Source organism: Pezoporus flaviventris, unplaced genomic scaffold, assembly GCF_033815535.1.
Source record: "Pezoporus flaviventris isolate CSIRO_AGI_PZ_B2104156 unplaced genomic scaffold, CSIRO_AGI_Pfla_v1 ptg000036l, whole genome shotgun sequence".
NCBI lineage: Eukaryota > Metazoa > Chordata > Aves > Psittaciformes > Psittacidae > Pezoporus > Pezoporus flaviventris.
Window position 1 is genome coordinate 36,085,572 of NW_026892584.1, and position 24,056 is coordinate 36,109,627.

Below are 24,056 nucleotides of genomic sequence, written 5' to 3' on the forward strand. Positions count from 1 at the left end.
GTATCTAATAACTGTTCAAGCTGGAAGGTTAGCATCAGGCAAGAATTAGTATCTGTGTGCAATGAAAATCTTTCAGATTATTAGAACTGGCTAGTTGAGCTCAGTGTTGAGCCACAGCTGATTACCAGCTCAGTGTTTCCCAGTTCTGCAGACAGGGAGTGCAACTCAGGATCTGGACTAACGCTACTTCCTCCAACAAGGGTGTGTGCATGCAATATTCCCTGGCTCCGGGAATGGGTACTTTTCATCTGGTTATACAAAAATTCACTAACGTGTTGAAAGATGAGGAACAATTCAAAATTTATACAGATTACCTAACTGATATTCACTAGGTCAAAGCAAGAAGCTTGCAGTTACTTTACAACAATATTACTATAAAGCACAGTGTAACAGCATCACAATTAAAAGGTTATCTTGGGACATGATGACTTTTGCAAACAGTCCACTGACTAAAAGAACAGGGGTGCTCAGTTCTGTTTCTTTTTGCAGTCCTACCAGGTTAGCCACATCACTCAAGAAGCAGACAGCAAACAATACTGTGTATTGGTGAAAACTGAACACCTCCCACGCTTTATAGGTGTACCTCAGCTTGCTCCCTGATTTTTTCATATTCCATCTTCATTTTCTTCTGAACATCCTCATCAACACTGGAGTCACCTATCCTGCTGAACAAGGAAGCAGCTTCCTCTAGCAGTCTTTCCAGCAGGACTGACTGATTTAAGACATCATTCAGCAGAACCTGAGCGTGGCTCAGCTGCCACTGCTTCTCCTTTAAGCCAAGCTGCAACTCAATGTCAGGCTCCAAGGTCACACTCATGTTGTGAATCCATGTGTAAAACTCATCTTGGGCTTTCAGGTATTCATTCCAGTGCAGCCACACCCACTCAATACGGCTGTTGGGAACAGCAAGAGAGATGAGTTAGATGAAATTATGATGGGCGCAGTTGAGATTGGCAAACTCATCAAGCCTTCAGAGCAAAGGACACGGTTCTCAGCAATTTTAAGCTGCTCTGACCTCAGAGGGTCCAAATTCATTTCTCAGGGCCTCTCTGCTCTGTGGAGAAAATATGCTGTACAGGGCCTCTGTGCCTGGCCAAACTCATCATTCCCGGCCACAAGGTGGACTGGGCTGTGAAAGCAGAGAGCACTGAGGACCCACTGACCCTCTCTTCCCACACCGTTCCACAACATGCTTGTGGGACTGGGATTAGCAGTGATTGCCATCTACAATCCAGGCATCAGAGAGAGACGGGAAGCACGTTATGAAAGTGCTGGATGAGACAAGTCCCTCAATATAACAGAAAGTACGTTTGTCTTACCTGTGACAGTGAGTAATATATATGGCTGTCTCTTCCCACAAAGCTTTAATGTCTTTCAGTTTAGACAGTATCTCATGCTTCTTATCCTCACTGATCCTGTGAAGGGCAGCATCTGCCTTCACAAGAATCAAGTCAATTTTCAAGCTGCCTTCAGGTTCCAGTGCACGTATTTTCTATAAGAAAAACAAACAGGACTGAAAGCATGAAAAGAAAGCAAGTATAAACTGACGAAACTTAAACTTTGGGTTTACCCAGGAATCCTGAAGTCTCTGCTGCAAAACTCCTGAAAGTATGAACTTTTCTTCAGATTTGTTTATTCTTAAGCATCATAAAGGACTGAAATTAATTTAAAACCATGTAGCAGTTGAAAAATATTTAACTGCAAAACCCAGGTCACTGTCTATCAAATATTTGTGGCTGTATTTCCATTGTTGTTACAGCGTTATAGCACTATGTTGCCTCATGTCAGTTGTTCTCTCCCACCTGCCAGAACGTAGAAGCAATCTCCACAGGGGCACACTGCATCATCTCAGTTTTAAAGTCTCCTATAAAAATCATGAAACATTAAAAAGGCTTCCTACTGCAAATAGAAGTTGGCTCAGAAAACAAGCCAAGAGAAATTAAGTAGTGGAATTTTCTGCCTGCTACCAAATTTTGCATTGACCCTAAATTGCTAAGTTATGAATTGGTGAAAACATGTATCTTACATCAACTGGAATGCCAGGAACTGAAAGTTAATCCATCTAATTTTACGTACACTCTTCTCCTCTACCCAGAGATGGAAAATTAGCACAAGCTCTGTACAATGCAACAGATTAATCAGGTCCCAATTTGGATGTCAGTTTTCAGCATCACTTTATCCAAACTTCTAATATGATCAGATTACCTTTTTTTGCTCCTCTTTCACAAACTCCTGGCAAGCTGTACTTTCAAGTTTGAAGGAAAAGACTTCTATAATTAGAACACTGAGAGGTTCAAAATCAGCAGGTTTTGGAAAGATTAGGCCTATGGGATTTGTTCAAAAAGATCATGACGGTTATTGCAAAGCTCAGACCAAATCACAGGCCTTTGATTTCCAGTTTCACATTCTAGGAAAAAAACTGTTCTTCTGGCATGTACACAGCACATCTGCATGTGATACTCAAACCAGTATCTGGATGAACTATCTACTATGAAAAGTGTGATTAAAAGAATCCAGAAAAGCAGGGCAAAGGGTAGGGAAGAGAACAAAAATAAATGCCATGGCTATCACCTGACAGGAAAAATTTAGGAGTAGAGCTGTATTCCAAGCTTGATATTTTTCCAACAGGTTAAAGCAAATATCAGCCAGAGAGAAAGCAGTGGCTGTACACTTTTCAAATCTGTTTCTTAAATGACTGCTATCTTTGGCTGGCATTTCATCAATGAATTAACAGAAAATAAACCACAGGAAGGAAGCATTAAAAAAAAGAAAAAAAAGAGAAAAAGCAAACCAGATGTAAAAATGGTAAAAATCGCTACATTTGAAAACAGCCAATAGGCAAAGCAGCAAGCACATCATGAGGACATGTGAGCTGGACAGGGAAGCCAGGCCCAGAAAGGAGGCAGGATGAGGGAGCTGGAAGCAGATAAGGTAAAGACAGGAAGAGAGGACACTTGCTACTCTTTAGAATTATGAATTCCTGAAGTCTGAATTGAAAACAATCTTCTAACATGATTTTTTGCATGTTTAAGGCCTCCTCCAAAGCCCACGGAAGTCAACAGGCTTCAGTTCAGGCCATATTAAAATCACCACAGACCTCAAAACCTTACACCTTGTTCTCTCTGCCATGAATGCACCCCTTTTGCCAAACTACCACTCTCCTACTCAAGTTTCTGTGTTTCTTGCATATTTTTTGAGACTGCAAATATCAGTTTCCCAGACAGAAGAAGTGAGTGAAAATCATTTAAGAGCAGAAATAAATCTACAGACCAAGAGGAAATACTTCAGATTTTTTATAACTGACATGCAAGTCTAGCCATCATCCATCACACCTACAAGTCTCTACATTATGAGAGAGGCAAGATCCAGTGTTCAATGAGCCGCACTTAAGGAAAAAGGCTGAAGACATGTAAGCCTCCAATGTGGATCTTTCTGGAGTTTTTAAACCTCAGAAGAGAGAGTTCAAACACGAGACGACACACAAAAAGAAAGACTTCAGGGTAATGATGAGAAAGATTTGCCATTTATTGTAAAGAACATACTAGTTTGAATTAAAGGTAATACAAGTATAAAAATAGTTTCAATGTTAATCACAGACATATCACCACCACTCCCTCATGAATGGTTAAGATGGGACAAACAAGATTGTTTCCTTCTCTGAGATTATGAGACCAAGATAACATCTAATGAAACTGAAGTTAATGAATGTGAAGTCACAGTAAGAAAGCAGGCACAATCTGCAATGGGATCTCTATGAGAAGAGTTATACAAGAGTCTAAGTAAAATCAAAAAAAAAAAGAAAACATTTACCTTTTCATTAGACAGATTATTAAGGGGACCTGTAACCCCTTTAATCATCAGGGTTTATGGAAAAAGACAGGGGGATTACTCTAGAACTGCCCATTACCAGGACACTGCAATCTTCCTCCATCAGTGCCAGAGTCCTGGAGGAGATGGAACACTAACATGATCTAATTATCTCAGACTATATGCTGGACTTCTGCAAATCACTCGTAATTGCAAGCAGCAACACAGCTGTTTCAGATTTAAGCATGATCATAGGATAGTGTAAACATTTTAACCTGCCAAACCTGCTGCTAGTTTTCCAAATCAATCTGAAAAGCTTGGAAGCCTGTGATATCAAATTGTCATCCTCTTTTTCTACGATGCCTGTAAACATTTTGCAGATGGAAAAATTAGGGTTAATACAGATGTAAACCCATCCACACAGGACAAATATTCTAGCAAGCAGGGGCAGCTAACAGTTTTCCAGCTAACACAGAGTTCACAGCAATAAATGCTGTAACAACAGTAGCAGTGACAGCCTCCTCTGAAACACTACATCACTCTTCCCTTACCTCAGTCTCTCTCAATCTGGCTTCTAGGGCAGATCGAGGTCCCTTGGTGTTGTCATTGATACTCAGTCTCTCTTGGATGGCCTTCATCCACGCTTCTGCATTCTCCACACTACTGTCAAATTCATCCTGTAGCTGCTGAGTCATTGCATTTGAAGAAGCTGAAAGGATAAGAAACAGGAAAAGTAAGTAGGTTTTGGTTAAGACCTAAGCAGGAATGAATTCAAGGCAATGTAAAGGAGCAGGGGAGAAAACCTAATGATGTCGTGGGTTTCCTTTTTAACAATAATACCAAAAAATTTAGCAGTATCACAATTCAGTCGAGCACAGAGAAGACACAGACACTGCAGCTTTCCCAAATGAAAATATGCCAGGACACAAAAAGAAGGTGGAGAACTGTGGGAGGCTCCACTACAGTAAACAGATTTAATTCAAAGCTTTCAAATGAGATTAATCTGGTGTTCGTGGTATATTCCAGATTGGCTGCACCAATCACAAACACTTAATGTTTCTTCCCAGAGTCTAGTCAGTGCAAACTCTCCCTATGCCCTTCCAGGCGCATGTACTGAGCACCTAATACCAGACTAGCAAAGCAATTCAGCACATGCTTAACTTAAAGGTATATAAACCTTTAAAGCTGGTGAGATCAGGATCAGATGCTTAGGCCCTCAGTTAACTGGTTCTGCTGAGACCACACACAGGTTATCTGAGTGCAAATGCAGCGAGTCTGGGACACATAGACAACAAGAACCGGCCAGCAACTGCCAAAACCAACCACTCACAAACTGTCACATGGGAATATCAGCACTGATGGACTCTTTCTTTTGCCACCTCTTTCATTCTATACCAAGACACAAGCTTTTCATTTTCCCCTCCCTCTCTTGTTGCCCCTTCCCAGTCAGCAGGAGGGTATAATGCTCTGTTGCTCTGCTTTTGTGCCTTCTCTCTTTAGAACATAAGCTTTCTGTTGCTCAAATGGCCTCCTTTGTGAGTGTACAATAGAGGACAGCCATCCTATGCACACCCTTAGGAACTACCACACCAAACTAATAAGGATGAACCATAACAAAGCCCCCTGTAGGTCAGCTCCACTGAAGTTAACAGGAAGATAGCCATTGATATTAAGTGGGTTTGAATCACATCCTACAAATACCACCAGCCAACCCATCAGTGTCTCTTGTAAATTATTCTTCCTCTTTTTTATTCATGACTAAAACATTTTTTTGCAGCACAAAGTCTGAGACTTAATTACTGAACCCAAGTTTGTTGTGCAGAATTCAGTTCCACAGCAGCCCCCTCAGTTTCTATGAAACTTATTCATGTGGAATAAAGAGCTCAGTGCGATGGGCAGAACACAGCTCTTGCCAAATCTAGACCACTGGTGTTTTGTAACCACTTTAACTCTTGGCAGCTTAGTCTTTACAAGGGAGAGTCATCCTTCTTCTGCCCACTTCCCACTATCCTGCCAATGTTCCTGTTCATAAGTTAAAAGGATTCATGCAATATTAATGTCCATCCCCTATAGCTCCCAGTGCATTATTTTCCACATTAGACCAGAGGAAACAAGGTATTAGTGTTCACAACACTGATATCTGGCAACAGAAGGAACCTAAATTATTGCTTCCCAGCCACCAGCAGGCTTTATGCACAACAGATCCTAGAACAGAGCAAGAGAACTGCACCTACAGAGCAGCTACTGCACTACCCACAAAAATTACTGGAGCAAAGGACAGGTCAGACCTCCATGCACAGACAAGCGCATTTGCATGGAAGAGCAAATTCCTCCCCAGCTGAGAGATGTCAGCTTTAACTCGTAGATCCTGGAGTTCAAGACCCTCAGGACAGTGAGAAGGGCATGCAGCAAGCTCACTTATGGCCCTGGTCTTCAAGAGAGCAGATTCGGTCTCTTTGGGAACCTGCTCAGTAAGGTTCCATGGGATAAAGCCCTAGAAAGCAGACGGGGCCAAGAATGCTGGCTGATATTCAAAGATCATCTGCTCCAAGCTCAGAAGTGTTGTTTCCCAACAGGAAGGAAATTGGGCAAGAAGGTCAGGAGTCCTCCATGGATGGATAAGGAACTGCTGAGAAAACTCATAACGAAAGAAGCTTATAGGAGGTGGAAGCAAGTACAGGTGACCTGAGAAGAATACATGGACCTTGTCTGGTAAGCTAAGGATCAGGTCAGGAAAGCTAAGGCCCAGTTAGAACTGTCAGCCCAGAGATGTCAAATATAACAGGAAAGGCTTCTATGGGTATGTCACGAAGAACAGATATACCTAGACTAGGGATAATGTGGGCCCTTGCTGGAAGGAAATGGGAGAACTGGCTACCCTGGATTTGGAGAAGGCTGAGGTTCTCAATGACTTCTTTGCCTCAGACTTCACTGGCAAGTGCTCTGACCACGCCACTCAAGTCTTCAACGATAAATGCAGGGACTGGGAGAATGAAGACCTCAAGCCCACTGCAGGAAAGGATCAGGTTCAAGATCAACTTAGGAAGCTGAATGTACACAAGTACATGGGACCTGATGAAATCCATCTGCGGGTCCTGAAGGAGCTGGTGGATGAATTTGCTAATCCACTGCCCATCATATTACAAAAATCATGGCAGTCAGGCGAAGTTCCCAATGACTGGAAAAAGGGAAATATAATCCCCATTTTCAAGAAGGGGAAAATGGAAGACCCAGGGAACTACAGACCAGTCAGTCTCACCTCTGTGCCTGGCAAAATCTTGGAGCAGATTCTCCTGGAAGGCATGCTAGGGCAACATGCAAAACAATGAGGTGCTTGGTGACAGCCAGCATGGCTTCGCTAAGGGGAAATGCTGCCTGACCAATTTGGTGGCCTTCTATGATGGGGCTATGGAACTGATGGACAGGGGTAGAGCAGTTGATGTCATCTACCTGGACTTGTGCAAAGCATTCAACACTGTCCCACCGGACATCCTTGTCTCTAAATTGGGGTGACGTAAATTCGATGGATGGACTACCTCGTGGATAAAGAATTGGCCGGATGGCCGCACACAGCATTGTAGTCAATGGCTCAATGTCCAAGTGCAGATGGATAACGAGTGGTGTCCCTCAGGGATTGGTTCTGGGATGGATCCTGCTCAACAGAAAGCCAACCGTATCTTGGGCTGCATCAAAAGGAGCATGACCAGCAGGTCAAAGGAGGTGATCCTGCCACTCAACTCTGCTCTTGTGACACCTCACTTTGAGTATTGTGTGCAGTTCTGGTGTCCTCAACATAAAAAGGACATGCAACTGTTGGAACAAGTCCAGAGGAGGGGCACGAGGATGATCAGGGGACTGGAGCACCTCCCGTATGAAGATAGGCTGAGAAAGTTGGGGCTGTTCAGCCTGGAGAAGAGAAAGCTGTGTGGAGACCTCATAGCAGCCTTCCAGTATCTGAAGGGGGCCTACAAGGATGCCGAAGAAGGACTCTTCATCAGGGATGGCAGCGACAGGACAAGGGGTAATGGGTTAAAACTTAAACAGGGGAAGTTTAGATTGGATATAAGGAAGAAGCTCTTTACTGTGAAGGTGGTGAGGCACTGGAACAGGTTGCCCAAAGAACCAGTGAATGCTCCATCTCTGGCTGTGTTCAAGGCCAGGATGGACAGAGCTTTGGGTGACATTGTCTAGTGCGAGACATCCCTGCCCATGGCAGGGGGGGTGGAATTAGATGACCTTAAGGTCCATTCCAATCAAAACCATTCTATGGTTCTATGATTCAGAGCTAGAGGGCAGTTTTATAAACATGACCTCACCTTAAACAGATTAAAGAACAGGAGGTACTGGATTTAGTGAGGGTGGCAGGGTGGCCTAGCACAGCTACTCCCTCTTTCAATTATAAAAAAATATGACAGCATAATTAAAATCATTGACTTACACCACAAGAGTTCTAAGGATAAAGCCAGCTAAAGGAGTAATGTTATTCCCAGCGGATTGCCAGATAGCTGCCTCCTTCTCTAACTATGACTGATCTAGAACTGGCGTTCCTGAACTATAATAATCCAACCCTCAGAAAAGAACACATATCTCTCTGTAGCTGACTGATCAACTTGTTTTCACATTAACATTCCCATTATATCTGGCAGCTGTAGAGGGACTGTCCCCTAAAACTTTTATTGTTACCTACAAACATACATTTCTAGGCAAATAGTTTCTGAATGCACAAGTGCAAGATGTGGCAATTCCAGTTATGCCATTGAGAAACAAAAACTGATAGTACATTTGCTGGATAGATTCTGATGAGGAGTGGCATTCACTTCCTAGAAGAGTTTTCTATTCATGGCAACATCGATATCACATTTAAAATGGGCTTCAGGACTCCAGTCATGGAACAGCCAATACAGAACAGTACGATATCTCAGTCTTACTTCTTACAAAAGTTAAAGAGTAATCAAACATGGTTAAGAAGCAGTGGAAAACATACTGTCATCTAACAGAAGAAAACCTCACTCTAACTGCCCGCATGCTGGTCTCCTCGGAGCACAAGGATTTTCTGTCTAAAATCCACAGATACGCAGACCCCCATCCCCCGCACAGGCTTTCTATGTAAGCAGTCAACTCAGGAAATCATGAAAAATGTTATTTCAATGTTAAGAACACCAGTTTGCAAAGGAAGAGAAACATTTTGCTATTCCAAATGCCTGCATAACATCACTGATTCTGATCCAGTAATTCCTTCATCTAGCACCATAAAGATGATTACATTTAGCATGAAACAAAAGCCCAGGCAGATTTCACAGTTGTTATGACCTGCAATATCTGACATAGATTTGGGCTGTCTCTTGAGACCAACTGTGTCCTGTCTTCTCTCTTTCCTCTACACTGGGCAGCAAGACGCTGTCTGAAGCAATCAGCTATAGTGGCCCCAAGTCTTTTGTTCTGTAACCCGCTCACCCTTTCCCGGAATTAAAAGCATGGGTTATGTCTGCAAGAAAAAAGCTTGGTTTACGGTGTATTCATTGCTTGGTAGGAAGAACAGCTGCTGACTACCTGAAATTTTGCAATATCTGTACTTTCTCTGCAAACGCTCCTAAAACTGGGATGAATGGTTACTGGATAAATGTTAATTAATCAACAGTATTTACCCCATTTCTGCTGCATCATCAGGACTAAATAATTGAGAAATACCTCTGGACATGAAATACAGGGCTCTGATCAGTACAAGAAATACAAAGGAGACACAGCAGCTTCTGGATCAGACCTGTTCAGCTCTGCAAACCCAGCATTCACAGACCAGTGTGCAACAGCAGCAGACCTTAGTGCCACATGTACTGTGGTGCTGTCCCAGGAGGCAGGCTCAGTTGCTAGGACCACTGTGCCAGGGAAAGCCTCCCTTTAATTGCAGGTGCAATTTGTACAGATTTATTTTTGTCACAGTAATTTTCAAACACATGTAGCTGTTCAAAATAGCTTGTCATTTTAATGCCACTTGGATCAGTGTATTAATTCATACCATGGAAGACATATTTATGCTGCAGAAAACATTTAGCATCTTTATACATGTTACTAAATGAAAGTAATAACTATATATAAGAAATTCTGGCACAGATAATGAGATGCTGAGTAAACCCGAGTTTTATTTGTCCAGATGCAGTAACACTGCTACTTAGTAGAGGTAAGGAAGAAGCATATTTCAGAGTGCTGAATATACCTGACCCAGGACAGCTCCTGCAGCATGTCCAGAGGTTATGAAAAACATGTTTCAGGAACAGGAAAAAGTAAGATACAGATTAGCTCCAGAATCCTTTAGCTGAACCGTTTCCACAACACTAGTCTTCCTACCTTCTCTGCATCAGCCTCTGTGGCCCCCAAAACACCGGTTACTATGCACAAGACATCCATACCTTTGGAAAAGGGGAAGATGAACTCCTCTGGTAACACACTCTTGTCTCGAGTCAGTATCACCCCTCTCACCCTCCCTCAGCCAGGCACAAAGCCAGTTAGCAAGGAGGGAAGTCAGGACTGTAACTGATCCCTGAGAAGAGGCAGCTGTCAGGGTGCTGGGGCACACATGCTGTCCCCCTAGCTTGCCCACAGGTTGAATACCCCAACATGAATTAACAAGATCCAAAGCAACAGCAAGCTGGGGTTTGCTTATAAAATCTGCTCATCTCATGAGCTGTGCTCCATTTGTGTTGGTCTGGGATGAAGAGAAGAGACAGAGGCAGCCTTGTATCAACTGTGGTCTTGGAGCCATCTTGCTGAAAGAATGGATAAATTAATTAGCTGACTGCTCTGCATTATAGTTCTTGGAATCACCACATAGGAACAGTGCCATTGAGCGACCTGGAGATGTCCAAGTCTCCACTGCAGTCCCTGACACAGCGAAAGGCACAGGTGACCCTCCATGAGATCCACCCAGCACTCACAGGGCCAAATTCTTCTGAGTGCTTCTGCCATAAGTACATCTACTTCAGCAATCTTTCTAGTGCATCTAATAACTCTCATGAGGGGATTGTGAGACTTCCTTATTTAATATTTCTAATGCAGTACTGAGAGCTTTTGAAGTTACTTTGCAAAAGTGGTGCCTTTTTGTTGGGATTATCTTATTGCTTTGCAGTATTTCCTAACATACTAATTTCTCACTGCCAAGTCATGTGACTTTTTACAAACAAACAAAACCAACAAACTTCTCAAAATGTTTCTCACAACCACTCCCATTTTACACATTCTTTTAAACCCTACATAAATAGAACACAGGCTTTTAAATGGTTTCAGTATGTCTTGGATTTCTATATTCTTGTACTACTTGAGAAGTCTCCAGTACCCAGTTCTTACAAAAATAACAGTACAAAAATGCTCCAGGTAATTCAAATCACTCACCTTTAGGGAGACCGTTTTACAATTACTGAAATACTGCAAACTTTTCATAACCTTTTCCATTTGGCTCTGGATTGAACGTGGGGTCAAAAAAAAAACAAACCTCCAAAACCAAACAGCAAAAAAAAAAAAACAAAACACAAAACCTTATTGGAGTGTGTCAAATTTTGTACAAATGCATGAGTGTGGGAGCAATTTTGGTTCTGGGAATCGTATCTGGGATAATTCAATGACTTTTCAGCTTCCCTGGATACTGTAAAGACAGCTCCGAGAAGCAGCGCTGAGAGCTCTGACTCATCTACTTCAGGCTGAAGTGTAAGGTCAGTAGCTAGCGCAGATCACAGGCGGAGCACTGACTGTCGTCTTTCCAAAGCTGCATATTCTTGGTCCACTCCAGGAGGAGCTATTTTGAATCACATTATTCGTAGCTGATGCTTTACCAGTTGAGGGACTGAAAGCCTCCAGCTTAGCCACACCCATGTACAGCTGAGTTAAACTGCCAGAGTAGCTGCAGAAACCCTCAAGCTTTCAAATAAAAACTGTAATTACTTCCAGCATAGTCTTTTAGAGGCTCAAAACAGTAATCCTATCACTTTGGCCATCTTCCAACACAGCCTTTTCCTGTGTTATTTGCCGTGAATGTTTATGACAGTCAGCAATTGTCTGTCCTAATTAATGAGCTGGAAAATAAATAGTTTTTTTGAGTAAACACATGCATATCTAGTTACAAGCATTCCCCTTAACCAAGGAATGCCAACATCATGAGTACACACAGCACTCATACATATAACCATTTCCTTTCCCTTGCTAAACAATCCATAGGAAGCCTATGGCTAATGTAAAACATTCTACCACAACATGATCACACCTGACAATTTTCTATTTGATTAAAAAATAAAAATAAATAAAAAAAAAAAAAATCAAAACAAACACCATGTTCTGTGCAGAGACTGACGATAAAAAAAAACTGTGTTTTTTTTTTCAGCTGTTTGTTTAAAGATAACTCCAGACTCTGGTGAGAGCCGCTGCAAACGGGGTATCTTTTTGCTTTCTAGGACTGCTGTGGAAAAAATAGAATTCCCAGGTCCCAAAAGTAATTTCCTAAAAAAAGGGATTGAAAATTTATAATAGTTCTATACTTGAATGGAATCATCATGTGCAAGTGAAGCAGAGTTGGGTTTTGGGTCTGTCTTCCCTTTTAGTATCATGATTGACAATCAGTAGCTCTGACCACAGCAGGTTTGTTTGTTTCAACTGTCAAGCCATTTGGAAGTAAAAAGTGTAGGTGAGAAGTCTTAGTTACAAATGGCTCCCCACTCCATATACTCCATACTCTCCCCCCACATACATTTTTGTATTTCAAGGTCACTCTGGGAGTTGGTCCAGGTTGATCTACCATGATTAGTAAACTGCAGTTAGATAAGTAAAATGCCATCTCACTCTACCCTCTTTATAGATAACACTTCACATTCAGAGGGACTTTGTTTCTTGCCTCTAGACAATAATGAAATACTTGAAAGGACAAGAACAGAATCATTCAGTTAATAAACACTACAGAGAGTGATTTTCAACCTTTTCTAATATGCTTCCCTTCAAGCGTCTCTACACAGATGCAGATCACTGTTTAGTGACTTTGAACTTAATGGCAAGAGGCTTGACTTCTCTAGTTACTGGAAAATCACAAGTTTAACACCTCTGTCCTACAACTTCCGCAGAGATTCTTCTGATTCAGAGAAACTGCTTCAGAAATTGCCCCTGAAAGGTACCTGTGAACTTACCGGCAATCTACGTCCTGTGAACTTGTCCCCAGCTGCTCAAGTAGGCCAGGTTTCAGGACTGCTCAGCTCCTAACAGCTTTACAGTCAGCCAATGAAAAAGCATTGCAAGCCAACAGCATTAGTCTCACTGTCTCTGGAGGCTAAAATGTATGTATTTAATTATCTCCCACTTGTCCTCCACAGGCTGTACAATCCCTCAGTACTGGGTGCCAGCCACAGCACAGATACACTCATTAATAAACCTCTATGGTGTCTGCCTCTTGGCTAGAGATCAGTGAACGATTCAACATGAAATATACAGCTGATAAATTATTCCTCTTTTGCTGGCTATACATTGTATATGGACACATACACGGTATATCTGTCAATATATGGACAATCTCGTCTTCTCAAATGTGAGGTTATTCCTAGCTATTTGCCAAATATATTCTGCAAATTAGTTTTACTCTGTAGAGTATTCCCAAGTAATTCTTCTTTGTGACTCTTAACACCCCAGCTGCGCTGCTCAATTTTGGTTTGGCATCCCAACCCTTCTAAGGAATTGTCCATCTTTCTGGCTGGCTGGCAGCAGCTCTTATCTTTTGTGTGCAGTTTGTCACACAGTAACTCCCAAGGGCCATTTCCATAATCAGGATCCCAAAGCATTAAGCTGGGTACAAGTATGCTTTCACAGCACCCTGTGGGGACCAGAAGTACCCTACCATTAAAAGGATAATACCTCTGTCCCAAAGAGGTTGAAGAGATGGTTGAATTAAATGCAAGGAAACTGAGGAACACCAGAACAACCAACAAGTTACCTGACTGGGTTTAAACCACGACACACACACATGTCAGAAGGGGCTCACCAATGAAAGCAAGGCGTCTGTGTGTACTTAGGGGCACAGAGTGCTAAACGGAAGGGCCGTTAGACTGCAGCTGCATGTCCACTGCTCTGTGCAAGCTGTGATAGTTCCACCACCCATGTCCTCTGCCTACCCCTTGAAGCCGGAATCTCTGATTTCAGAACAACATCCTCTAGCCCTGCTAAAGCATGCGGCCTTAGCATGGGGTCTGCAAACATGCTGGGACTGAAAAGCATGTCTCACACCACAAGGGAGTGCTGTCCTGCCAACGGCACTGAACCTCAGGCAGTCAGTGGGACACTGAGCTACGACCCTGTCATTCCCTGGGGAGTCAGCGCGAGAGAGGGGCGCTTCCAAGCAAGGATCCATGCCAGAGGTAGGACAACTAGCCTTCTGCAGGAATCCCATGTCCTGAAGAGGCCTACGATCATCATGTGGGTGCTCAGGGCTGCAGGATGTCAATCTACCTCCAAATGTGCATCCTCTCCTCTTCCACATCAATGTTTCCACATTTGGATCTTGTTTTTTTTGACCATATAGATTTTTTGCCCCCTTATGAAACCAGTGTTAAAATTTTATTTGATGATCAGTCAAACACCACTGACTGATTGAGCAACTGTGTGCAACATGGGAGCACTAAGCATAAAGCTTTTAAACTAGTAAACCTTTTAAGTCAAGGATTTACTACACATATTTGCTAGAAATAAAGTCATTTGAAAGTACTTCATAAGTATACTCTAAGAGCACAGTATCTTTCGTTCCCTTTAGAAGAACATTCTTTCAAAACATTATCACTAGGATGAGGATATATTTATATGGTAAATGTGAGACTCATTTGAATTTAAAGAAAAGTAGTTACCATGTAGGACAACACTAAACTTAAATACTGAAGTTGTTGATTAAAATAAGAGTTATTTTCAGGGACCAAAGCACATGTTTATAGAAAAAAAATTTCAATTCGTATGGAATAGGAAGATACATTTTATAAAGAAAGAAAAATGACCACTGCAAGAGCTACACTTGAAATGTTGCCAAAAACATACACCAGTACAGCTACACCTAAAGAGCTAGCACTCTGAACATGATTTAAAGTAATTGCATTAAGCTGATATTGCCAGGCTTCATATTGCCAATGACACTGGTTTGTGTTGAAACAAAACCATGAGTGAACAGGGCCTGCCTGTGTCTTAAGCAAAATGCGCTACTGAAACTGACTACAACCTCATCCCCAAGCTCAGAAACAAAGTAGACCACTACAAAATGGTGGATATAAATTAATTTTGAACGGCTGAGAACATTTCTGGAATTGAATAAAACAGGCTGCTTTCTTGTGACTCATTTTTGCCTGAGCTATTGAAGTTTGCATGCTTTCATCATCCTCCCACTGTGCGTGCTTGCCAGCACTGTGGGTTAAAAGAGCAAGGTCACATCTCTGCTTTCAGCTGCAAAGAGCCCTTCTGGCAGCCACTGGAGGACGAGCACACCTCAGTTCTGCACAGAGACCAGCACAGCCACAACTCCAGTGCTCCAATATAGCCCATGATTTCACAACATAGATAAAGAAACACCTCCACGATAAAGCAGCAGTGCCTTTTAGTAGTCTCTTTGCCTGAGGACTGAAGTCCTATAGTTTATAAACCTAATGGGGATTTGAACCTCCTGCTACTGAGATTAATCAAAACTAGAATGAAGAGTAAAGTGGCAGCAGGACTCAGCAGTAAGCCACATTTGTCAGCAGTCCACCTCCCGTGAGGAGGACCAGGGAGTTATTTAAAGCTGTGATCACAGATAATTAACCATGCTGAGCAGCAAGAGTAAAGCTGATAGTTATTCTTCTCATTCTTGCATCATCCACTTTTAATTAACTTTTAGAAACCAAAGCTGTCTTTTATTTCTTTTTTATTTTTTTGTTTTCTCCTGAGAATATCTGAACAGATCAGGCAGCTCAGCTCTATTTAGACCCCAATGGGATCTCAGTTCTTTTCAGCAACTTTGAAAATCCCACCCTAAATATTATAGGACATATCTCTGGGGCTGCTGGCTACCGAAAAGCTAACCAGAGATACATTTAGAGAAATAGGGTTTTATATCAGCTGAGAATTTGCACACATCTGCTGTTATACTTGACAAGCATCTCCTGACAGATGTGTCATTCCACTAATGATTCTCAAACACTTGGAAGAAGGAAAAGGTGTAAAGACAGATTCTTATAATCCAGGTAATATATAATTATTCTACAAGGAGTAATATATGTCATGGCAGAAACTCTGATCAAAAATAAAAAAATAATCTTTCCTCAGTAGTCTCCAAAGCCATCTTTTAAAGATACCACAAACACTTTTTATATTTTAAAGGTATTTCACGTCACTGGAATTTCCCCCCCTTTCCACTTTGAATTTGGGCTCAGCAGGTACCTCACTAAAGGTTGACTCAGAAAACAGGAGAAGCAGGTTACCATCTTCCTGGAGTAAAATGCATCTGAACCTGTGATAGAGGGGACCACTGCTAAACCACAGCAAAACAGGAGCCTCCAATGACCACATTTGCCCCCAATGAGCAAAACACAAATGACAGTGCTTGTGCAAATTACACGGTCTACTTCGAAAAATAATACTGAATTTCTTTAATCTCTTTTTAACATAACCAAGGACATGTTTCAGCAGTCATGTATGGGACCTTAGACCCACACTGTTTAAAAAAATTCAGGGAAGGGATCTTAGCAGTCCCTAGTCAGTGAACACTCTGGGTCTGTATAAACTGATACCATGTCAGACAGCAACACTCCCAACAGACTTTCTCTAGTAACTTCACTTGCTAACCTCTAACTTCCAGACCTTGTGGTGAGTACCACAGTGTTGATATTTTTGATTCTTTTTTCCTGCCTTATAAAAAGCAGTTCCCCAACCTGGCATGCTGCTCATAGAAGCTTATTGGCTATTATTTTGTCACAGCAGGCCCTTGCCTGGGATCCTCTCACCCTCTCAACCAGCAGGGGCAGAATGGGAGCTGAGCCATGGGCCTTCCCTGGAGACAAGTGAGTGAATGGAACCAAAAGATAGAGGCACGCTTCACAGTCACAACCACCTCACCTCATTATGAAATAAAAGTAACAAACCTTGCAAAGACCTTACCAAAATCCTGGGAATTCTGCAGAAACAGGTAGGTGAAAGTCTGTAGTGATTTCATCAAAGTTCCCAAATGGGTTTCCAGCACGGCAAGCGCAATCCAGCTTGGCCTCCACTGGGCATTAGTTATGACAGCGGTTCAGCATGGCTAGCAGCACGAGCCAGACTGGTACAAAGAGAAACCAGCAGCTTCCTCCTTACTCATGGCGGAGGCAGCACAGGATTTCCTCTCTGCCTCCTACCGCGTGGTAGAAGTGATAGAGGGGGTGGCAATCTAAAGACGTATCACCCCAGAAAAAGAAAATAAAACACCAGACCGGTATATTGGTACTGTTTGAAAGGTAGGTAAGATTTAAATAGCAATAATCCCCAGAAACTATCTAGCTCAGGTCATCACTAACAAGCTGGTTAATTCCTGTAAGGATTAATGCTTGAAATTATTATGCCTGACAGATGTTGGCTGAACAAGAATTAGTCCACAATATGCAGCACAAAACCCAGCAAGGAGCAAAAGTGCAGACAGGTACTTGTCAGAGATGAGTTTTTTATAAATTATTAGCTCAACCTCTAACATAATTTTAATTTTCCTTTCTACCCACTTTAGCTTCCACTTCTTTTTTACTCTTGGCCTATAACAGGAGATTCTGTTCACACTAATATAGATTCTGCGCTTAGTTACAACAATACAACATGAAAAAGAGGTTAACCGGTATTTGTGGGAAATGCCACTGCTGCACAATATGGCTGAATGGAATATACTTTGCAAGTGTAAGCTGTCTTCAGTGATGAAGCACATGATGAATTCTCCATCCCTCATTCCCCAAAACTATTGGAAAATATAAAGCAGCATTCTCCCTCAGTTAATCACAATCCCACTGGGTATTTCTGCTGCTAGACATTCAAAGAAACTCACTGGTTTGGTCTACCCACCCACTGCCATTTGCATCATCCTAATGGTGTAAATCTAGTTAATATACTCCAGGACCAAACCAGCAATCAGCCTAGTGTAAATCTAAAGCAAGCCAGCATGGCCAACAGTCTCTCTAGTTTTACAGCTGCTGTGTATCATAATTTCTACATTTTAGAATCACAATAAAAGTAAGAAGGTGGAGAAATCAGTGAAAACAAAATAAAAATGGGGAAAAAAAGTTTGTTCAAGTTCTACTTAGAAGTTACAGATACAAACAGGAATAAAACTATGAACCTCTCCTCCCATTTCAGAGTTGGATGGCGTAAGTGAACACCATGGGGAAAAGCTGGGTATGACCAAAGATGTAATGAAAATCTAGATGGAAGAACAGCAACAGAATAGAAACTGTTGATCAAGCTAACTCTGTGAAGTTGCTAATACAGACGATTAACTGAAGACCAGCAGCCTTACATAGGCTGTGACGCCCGTGTGCAATGGAGCCAACCAAACATGGAACTTTGTCACCAGTGGTGACAAAAGAAACAAGGGACAGCAGCGGATGAATATCTTACGAGGTAGCAACACTGTCAGTACCTCTAGAAAGAGAACTGATACCAGCTATTTTCCAACTGTCTTGTTAGCCTTTTGCTAACATGAATAATCCTTAGAAACAATAAAAAAAAAAAAACAACTCAAAACACATCACCTTGCAGACTAAGGTATACAATTCTTGGGGGAATGCAAACTGGACAGTGGTCTATTTATCTGAAAGTCAAATCAGGGTTGGTTTAGGATTGTGTTACTGTTTGAATGGTGGAGTTTAAAATGCCTATAAATGACCCCCTTCACATACTTTTTCCCTGTTCTCTTTCTCCTGTGGTAAATCCCATAGCCACTGTAAATTTGCCATAGTCCTGTTTTAAAAAAAATATAGACTGAAACTACTAGCACTGAGGAAGCAGAGCATATATATAACATCACCTATAAACAGCAGCTTCTAAAACACAGTAAGAAGCAGTCTCTTTGGATGACTGACTAACCTAGAAAGAAGCCCAGCAGCTACACTGGTGAGTACAGCCAGTCATAACCTGCAGGCAGCAATGAAAGGTTCAGAGTAACAATCAGAAATGCAGCATTACCCATAAAACTTACTGAAAGTTAGTATCATGACATATTTTAAATATCCAAATCGTAGAATACCAGTTGTGCATTACCCTTTAGACCAAATTTGCTTTTACATTTTTCCATATTTTAAAAGGAAACTTACTATTTCAGCAAAATATTCCAAATGCTCCCACAAACTCTGACCTGCCATTCCCTTCTTTCCCACACAAAGGACACTATTTTCGGTTTCAGTGGGGTAGGGAACAGTGTTTTTCCCACTCTTCATGCTAATTATCATTTCCATTGTGACAGTGGAAAACATTTAAACGGCCCCTTCTTTAGCCTGACATCTTTGTGCTCAAATATGGATTCAAATTACATGTATAAAAAAATCAGCTGGATGATTTTAGATTACCTGAGAACCTGTAGGTGCTGCAAAAGAAATACTTCTGCAAACAGAGTGCAGCCCATGGAGTTAAATGACTACATTACTCACCCTGACACTCTGGACAGACTGACCTCATTGCTGTTTGCATCTTTGAACAGCCAGTGATGTACCAGACCACTAACTGCTTAGGAGACAGAAGCCATTACACCAGTAGGATTACAAGGGTTAGAAATTATAAAGCATTGTCTAAGCTCTGACAATGAGCTACAAAACCCTTCAGGTAGGAAACAGCAGCAGTACAAAAAATTTTCTTCCAAGAAGACCATTTCAGCTGTGTTATATATTCTTACTTCTCTGCCGATGCTCAGGTCCTAGGTGTGAACCAGTACTCCACCATGCTGCAGGTAGCATGTGTAGAGCAGCAGTGGCATCCCAAATTCAATGAGGTTATTGCTCAGGCAGAAGAGGAGATAGAATATTGCTAGAGACAGAGGGGACACACATACAAGCAACAAGGCAGTATTAGTCAGCATGAAAAACCACAGGCAGAGCAGCAGTTGCCTAACCATTGCCAAACTTCCATAGACATTGCAGCAAGACAGTTTTAAGGAAGAATCTGAGAGATTGTCATGAGGTGGATTTGGGAAGGATTATGTGAGGACAAAACTGGGAAAAAAAGCATGAAAGTGCTCAAGCGAAAGTCTACCAAGCGCTAATGAAGGTTGGTATCATACATGGGCCAGAGGTGGAAGCTGCTCTCTCAGAAACACATAAAATGCAGCTTAGAGATATATAGGAATAAAAATTTCCATCTTCTGGGAATGATCATATTTCTAACTATATTTCAATTCTGAGTTAGAATAACATTGGTATAAAGGGACTGTCCACGCAATTGCTACTCCCCAAAGAATCTGGTTTGGAATTGATGTGAAAGGCCTTTTCAGCAAAGAAACATCCACATCAAGCATTCAGGTTATCCTAAGTACTGGGCTTGGAGGTACTGGCAGGGGTAGCACAGACAAACGTCAAGTTCTTTGTCTCTCTTTCTGGTACAATTTCACTCTGTGTAAATAATGAATCATTATGCAGAACCTAATCATTAGGTACAGCCTCATGATTTAGGTATCCAACCTGCAAGTTCAGCATCTGAAAGATCAGGTCAAGGTAGTCATTATGTTCTGCCCCATTCAGAAAGAAAAAGAAGGAAAAAAAAAAAAGGAGAAAAAAAAATTATTTTGACTTCACCAGTTAGCAAGTTAGTGCAAAAAAAAAAAAACCCAACCAAACAACCCAAAGCCAACCAACCAAGAAACCCAACCCCCACAACAAAACCAAACCCTGAAGAAGGTCAGATCTGATTTGAGATGAGGGTTAGGTGCTTGTATAGTTGCTTAACTGAAAAAAAAAAAAAACACACCAAACCAAACCAAAAAAAAAAAACAAAAAACCCACACATCTATTTGGAAATCCCCAACCTAAGGTGTAACCTGCTAATAGTAACAACCTAAAAGCACTTGACAAATACCAGAGTGACAGATGACACGGGAAGGGCACACTATAAAAAACACATGGAACACAGAAGCAGCCTGTTAACATCCAGGTAAATTCCTCAGCGGTGACTAATTACAACTAATAAAAAAAAAAAAAAGGCAAAAAAACCCAACAACAAAACAGAGAGGCTGTGACATTTAAAATATTGGGATTAAATGTAATTACTTGCAAAAATGCTTTTTATAAACACCTTCAGGTCCTTCATCAGACAGCAAGTGCTACTTCGCTTTGCAGACAAGAACTGACTGTATGAGCCTTCCTCCGTCATTACGTATTTTCACAATACACTATATCTGGACAAGCAAACATCTGAGGGAGAAATAAAGTAATGCTGAAGGAAAGACTATATCTTTAGGGTTGCTGGTAGCCCCATCCCAAGCATCCCCAAGGTAACTGCCATGAGGTGGTTACTGTGCACAAGCAGCATGATAAGAAATGCCTCTAAAAGAGGCAAATGGACAGGAGTTCCTACCCATGTCCCACAGCAAAGGAGAAGTCACACGGAGTTGCAGGCAAACCAGGAATGTGAACAGCCGGGGGTCTAGGCTGATGCGTGGTAATGAAAGCTAGCCCTACTGTGGACAGCTAGAGGCAACAGAGCTATTACTGTCTCACACAACCTAGGATGCAGGCAGCTGCCAGACAATGCCAGAGACATGTGCCTACTCTCGACCTCATTGCAGTAACTTCCTCTTAACTGCTTTACCACCATTCTTTTTCTTCCTTCTTTGTCTCCCTAATTATTATTGATTCTACACTTACCTATGAGCTTCTCTCAGGGGGCAAGGAACAAACGTTTCTGGGAATTCTACAAAAAGGGCTATTTTTCTGACAAGGACCCTCAGTTGTGGCCAAGAACTTGATGCCAATGCCACTGCCTTCCAACTGAAGTGCTTCAGAGGAGAAGCAATCATATCTGGGGTTGGATTTGAGAAAATCTTGTTAAAAATCCTAATTCTACACTGAAAGTGCCTTAAAAAACAAATTAGTAGTAACTATAGAACAGAAACATGAGGAGAGGGGAAAAAGTTTTGCAAGACAGGAATTTATCTTCACTGAAGATATTTTCTGTAGATTGCTATCTCACACCAGTAGCATGCATCCACTGACAAAACAACTAATGGAACTGGCAGGTCTATAATCTGAAAATGTAAGGGAAAATCCCAGGCTCTGGTGAAACCAAGGGCAATATTGTCACAGAGCCAAGATTTCTACCCTGACTCCTGTGGACTTAATAGACAAGGTAACAAGAAAATTTTTCCTTGGGTGCTCTCTCTTTATCTGGAGATCTAAATTAACCTGAGCACTTCTCTGGTGTTTACTGAGCTAGTGTTATTAGCTATGTATTTCACACAAAACTTGTGCTTAACCTGCGGCAGCTACAGACCAATTCTGCTGACTTACATAAGAAACATCACCTAGATTTGTCAACCATTGTCATGTGCCATTCATATAACCATGACCACATTCCCACAGAGACTCAAGAGTGCTCACGCAGAGACTTTCACATTAACAAAAATCAGTCCTCTAATTTAAAGGAAATGCACATCCTGGGGAAGAACTGACAGCTCCAGAGACTGGTCCTTTTATTTACTCACAGACTTTTTAAGGCAAGGGCATATTTCCTCACATGACCCTGACTTTCCATCTAACTGACTAGAAAATGCAACAGATATGTCAGCACCTGTATGCTTTCCACCTTCAGCTTCCCTGAACTTCTTCAGGTTGTACCTACAACAAGGTACAATGCCTGGATAAGGACCAGCTGTTATATCTCAAACTGCTGCTCAGTTAGAGGCAACACGTTTTTCTGCTATGTTTGCCTCATTATAATGGCAAGAAAAGACAAGCATGCAATGCTTTAAATCACATATCACTTCTATGCAAGGTGGAGAGAAAATGCAGCCAAAAGCAACCCCTATACCCTTCTCACAGCTTAGTTTTTTTATTGCTGTTGTGTCAGTCCAGCTGTACACGTAACTGTGTGAAATAATCTTGCAGGTTAAATACTCCAGTCTTGTTGGGTTTTAAATAAACCAGTATCCAGATTCACTATGGATAGTTTACTCTGGCTCACCTGTGACACCCTCCAACCTAGTACTTACAACAGAGTTACCACACATAGCAAGTTATCTTTCAAACACAGCCTCTGACAGATGGTGCCAGACTCAGCAACACATGAAATACTCCACACTTCTGGTCTCATTTTAAACCTCTGATTGTACATGCTCCTTCAACATCTGTTGTGGTTTAAGTCCAGTCAGTAACTCAGAACCACGTAGTCGCTCACTCACTCCTCCAACTTCCTCCGCCCCTGACTCCCAGAAGGATGGGGAGGAAAATCAAAAGAATGCAACTCCCACGGGTTGACATAAGAACAGTCCAGTAACTAAGGTATAACACAAACCCACTACTGCTACCACCAATAATAATAATGATAAGGGGAATAACAAAGGAAGAGAATACAACTGCTCACCACCCGCTGACTGATACCCAGCCCAACCCAACCAGTGATCTAACCCTTCCGGGTAACTGCTCCCAGTTTATACAGTGGGCATGACGTGCTGTGGTATGGAATACCCCTTTGGCTAGTTTGGGTCAGGTGTCCTGTCTCTGATTCCTCCCAGCTTCCCCTCCTCCCTGGCAGGGCAGGAGACTCAGAAAGTCCTTGGGCAGACTCAACCAGTCGCTGAGCGGCGACTAAAAGCAGTGTTATCAGCGCTGTTCCCAGGCTGAAACTCAAAAACACAGCACTGCACCAGCTACTAAGAAGGAGAAAAATGACTGCTACTGCTGAACCCAAGACAACATCATAGAGCAAACTGTGGCAGGCAAAGCTGTACCAGGGGAGGTTTAGACTGAGTATTTGTTTACTGAGAGGGTAGTCAAACACTGGAACAGGCTTTCCAGAAAGGCAATCGATGCCCCAAGCCTGTCAGTGTTTAAGAGGCATTTGAACAAAGCCCTAAATAACATGCTCTAACTTTTGGTCAGTCCTAAAGTGGTTAAGCAGATGCACTTGATCACTTTATGTTCCTTACAACTGAAATATTTTATTCTACTGTTATTATTAGCAGCAGCTGCAAGGGGAGCAGCATGTAGCCTTATGTAAAGTGTTTCTAGGACTCCCTGGTGACAGGCAGTATGTCTACTATGTTTAACAGTAAGTCC

General features: G+C 41.9%; 1 protein-coding gene and 1 long non-coding RNA gene across 9 annotated transcripts in view; both read right to left on the reverse strand.

Annotated features, from left to right (window-relative positions):
• Positions 1-24,056, reverse strand: part of LOC133274562 (uncharacterized) — a 275,687-nt gene that overhangs the window by 42,122 nt on the left and 209,509 nt on the right. The window lies entirely within an intron of this gene.
• The window catches only part of SYNE3 (spectrin repeat containing nuclear envelope family member 3), a 62,013-nt gene that overhangs the window by 32,974 nt on the left and 4,983 nt on the right, over positions 1-24,056 (reverse strand). For 3 of the 8 annotated variants that reach the window (XM_061463924.1, XM_061463923.1, XM_061463930.1), the window contains exons 1-4: positions 16,939-18,050; positions 4,359-4,516; positions 1,320-1,492; positions 584-893 (exon numbers count right to left, since the gene is read on the reverse strand). In XM_061463924.1, the coding sequence (XP_061319908.1) occupies positions 584-893; positions 1,320-1,492; positions 4,359-4,516; positions 16,939-16,993 (696 nt within the window). In that variant the 5' untranslated portion in view covers positions 16,994-18,050. Of the gene's footprint in view, positions 1-583; positions 894-1,319; positions 1,493-4,358; positions 4,517-12,965; positions 13,614-16,938; positions 18,052-24,056 lie in introns of those variants that run through there. The other 5 variants (XM_061463929.1, XM_061463925.1, XM_061463927.1 and 2 more) reach the window with 3 other exon arrangements.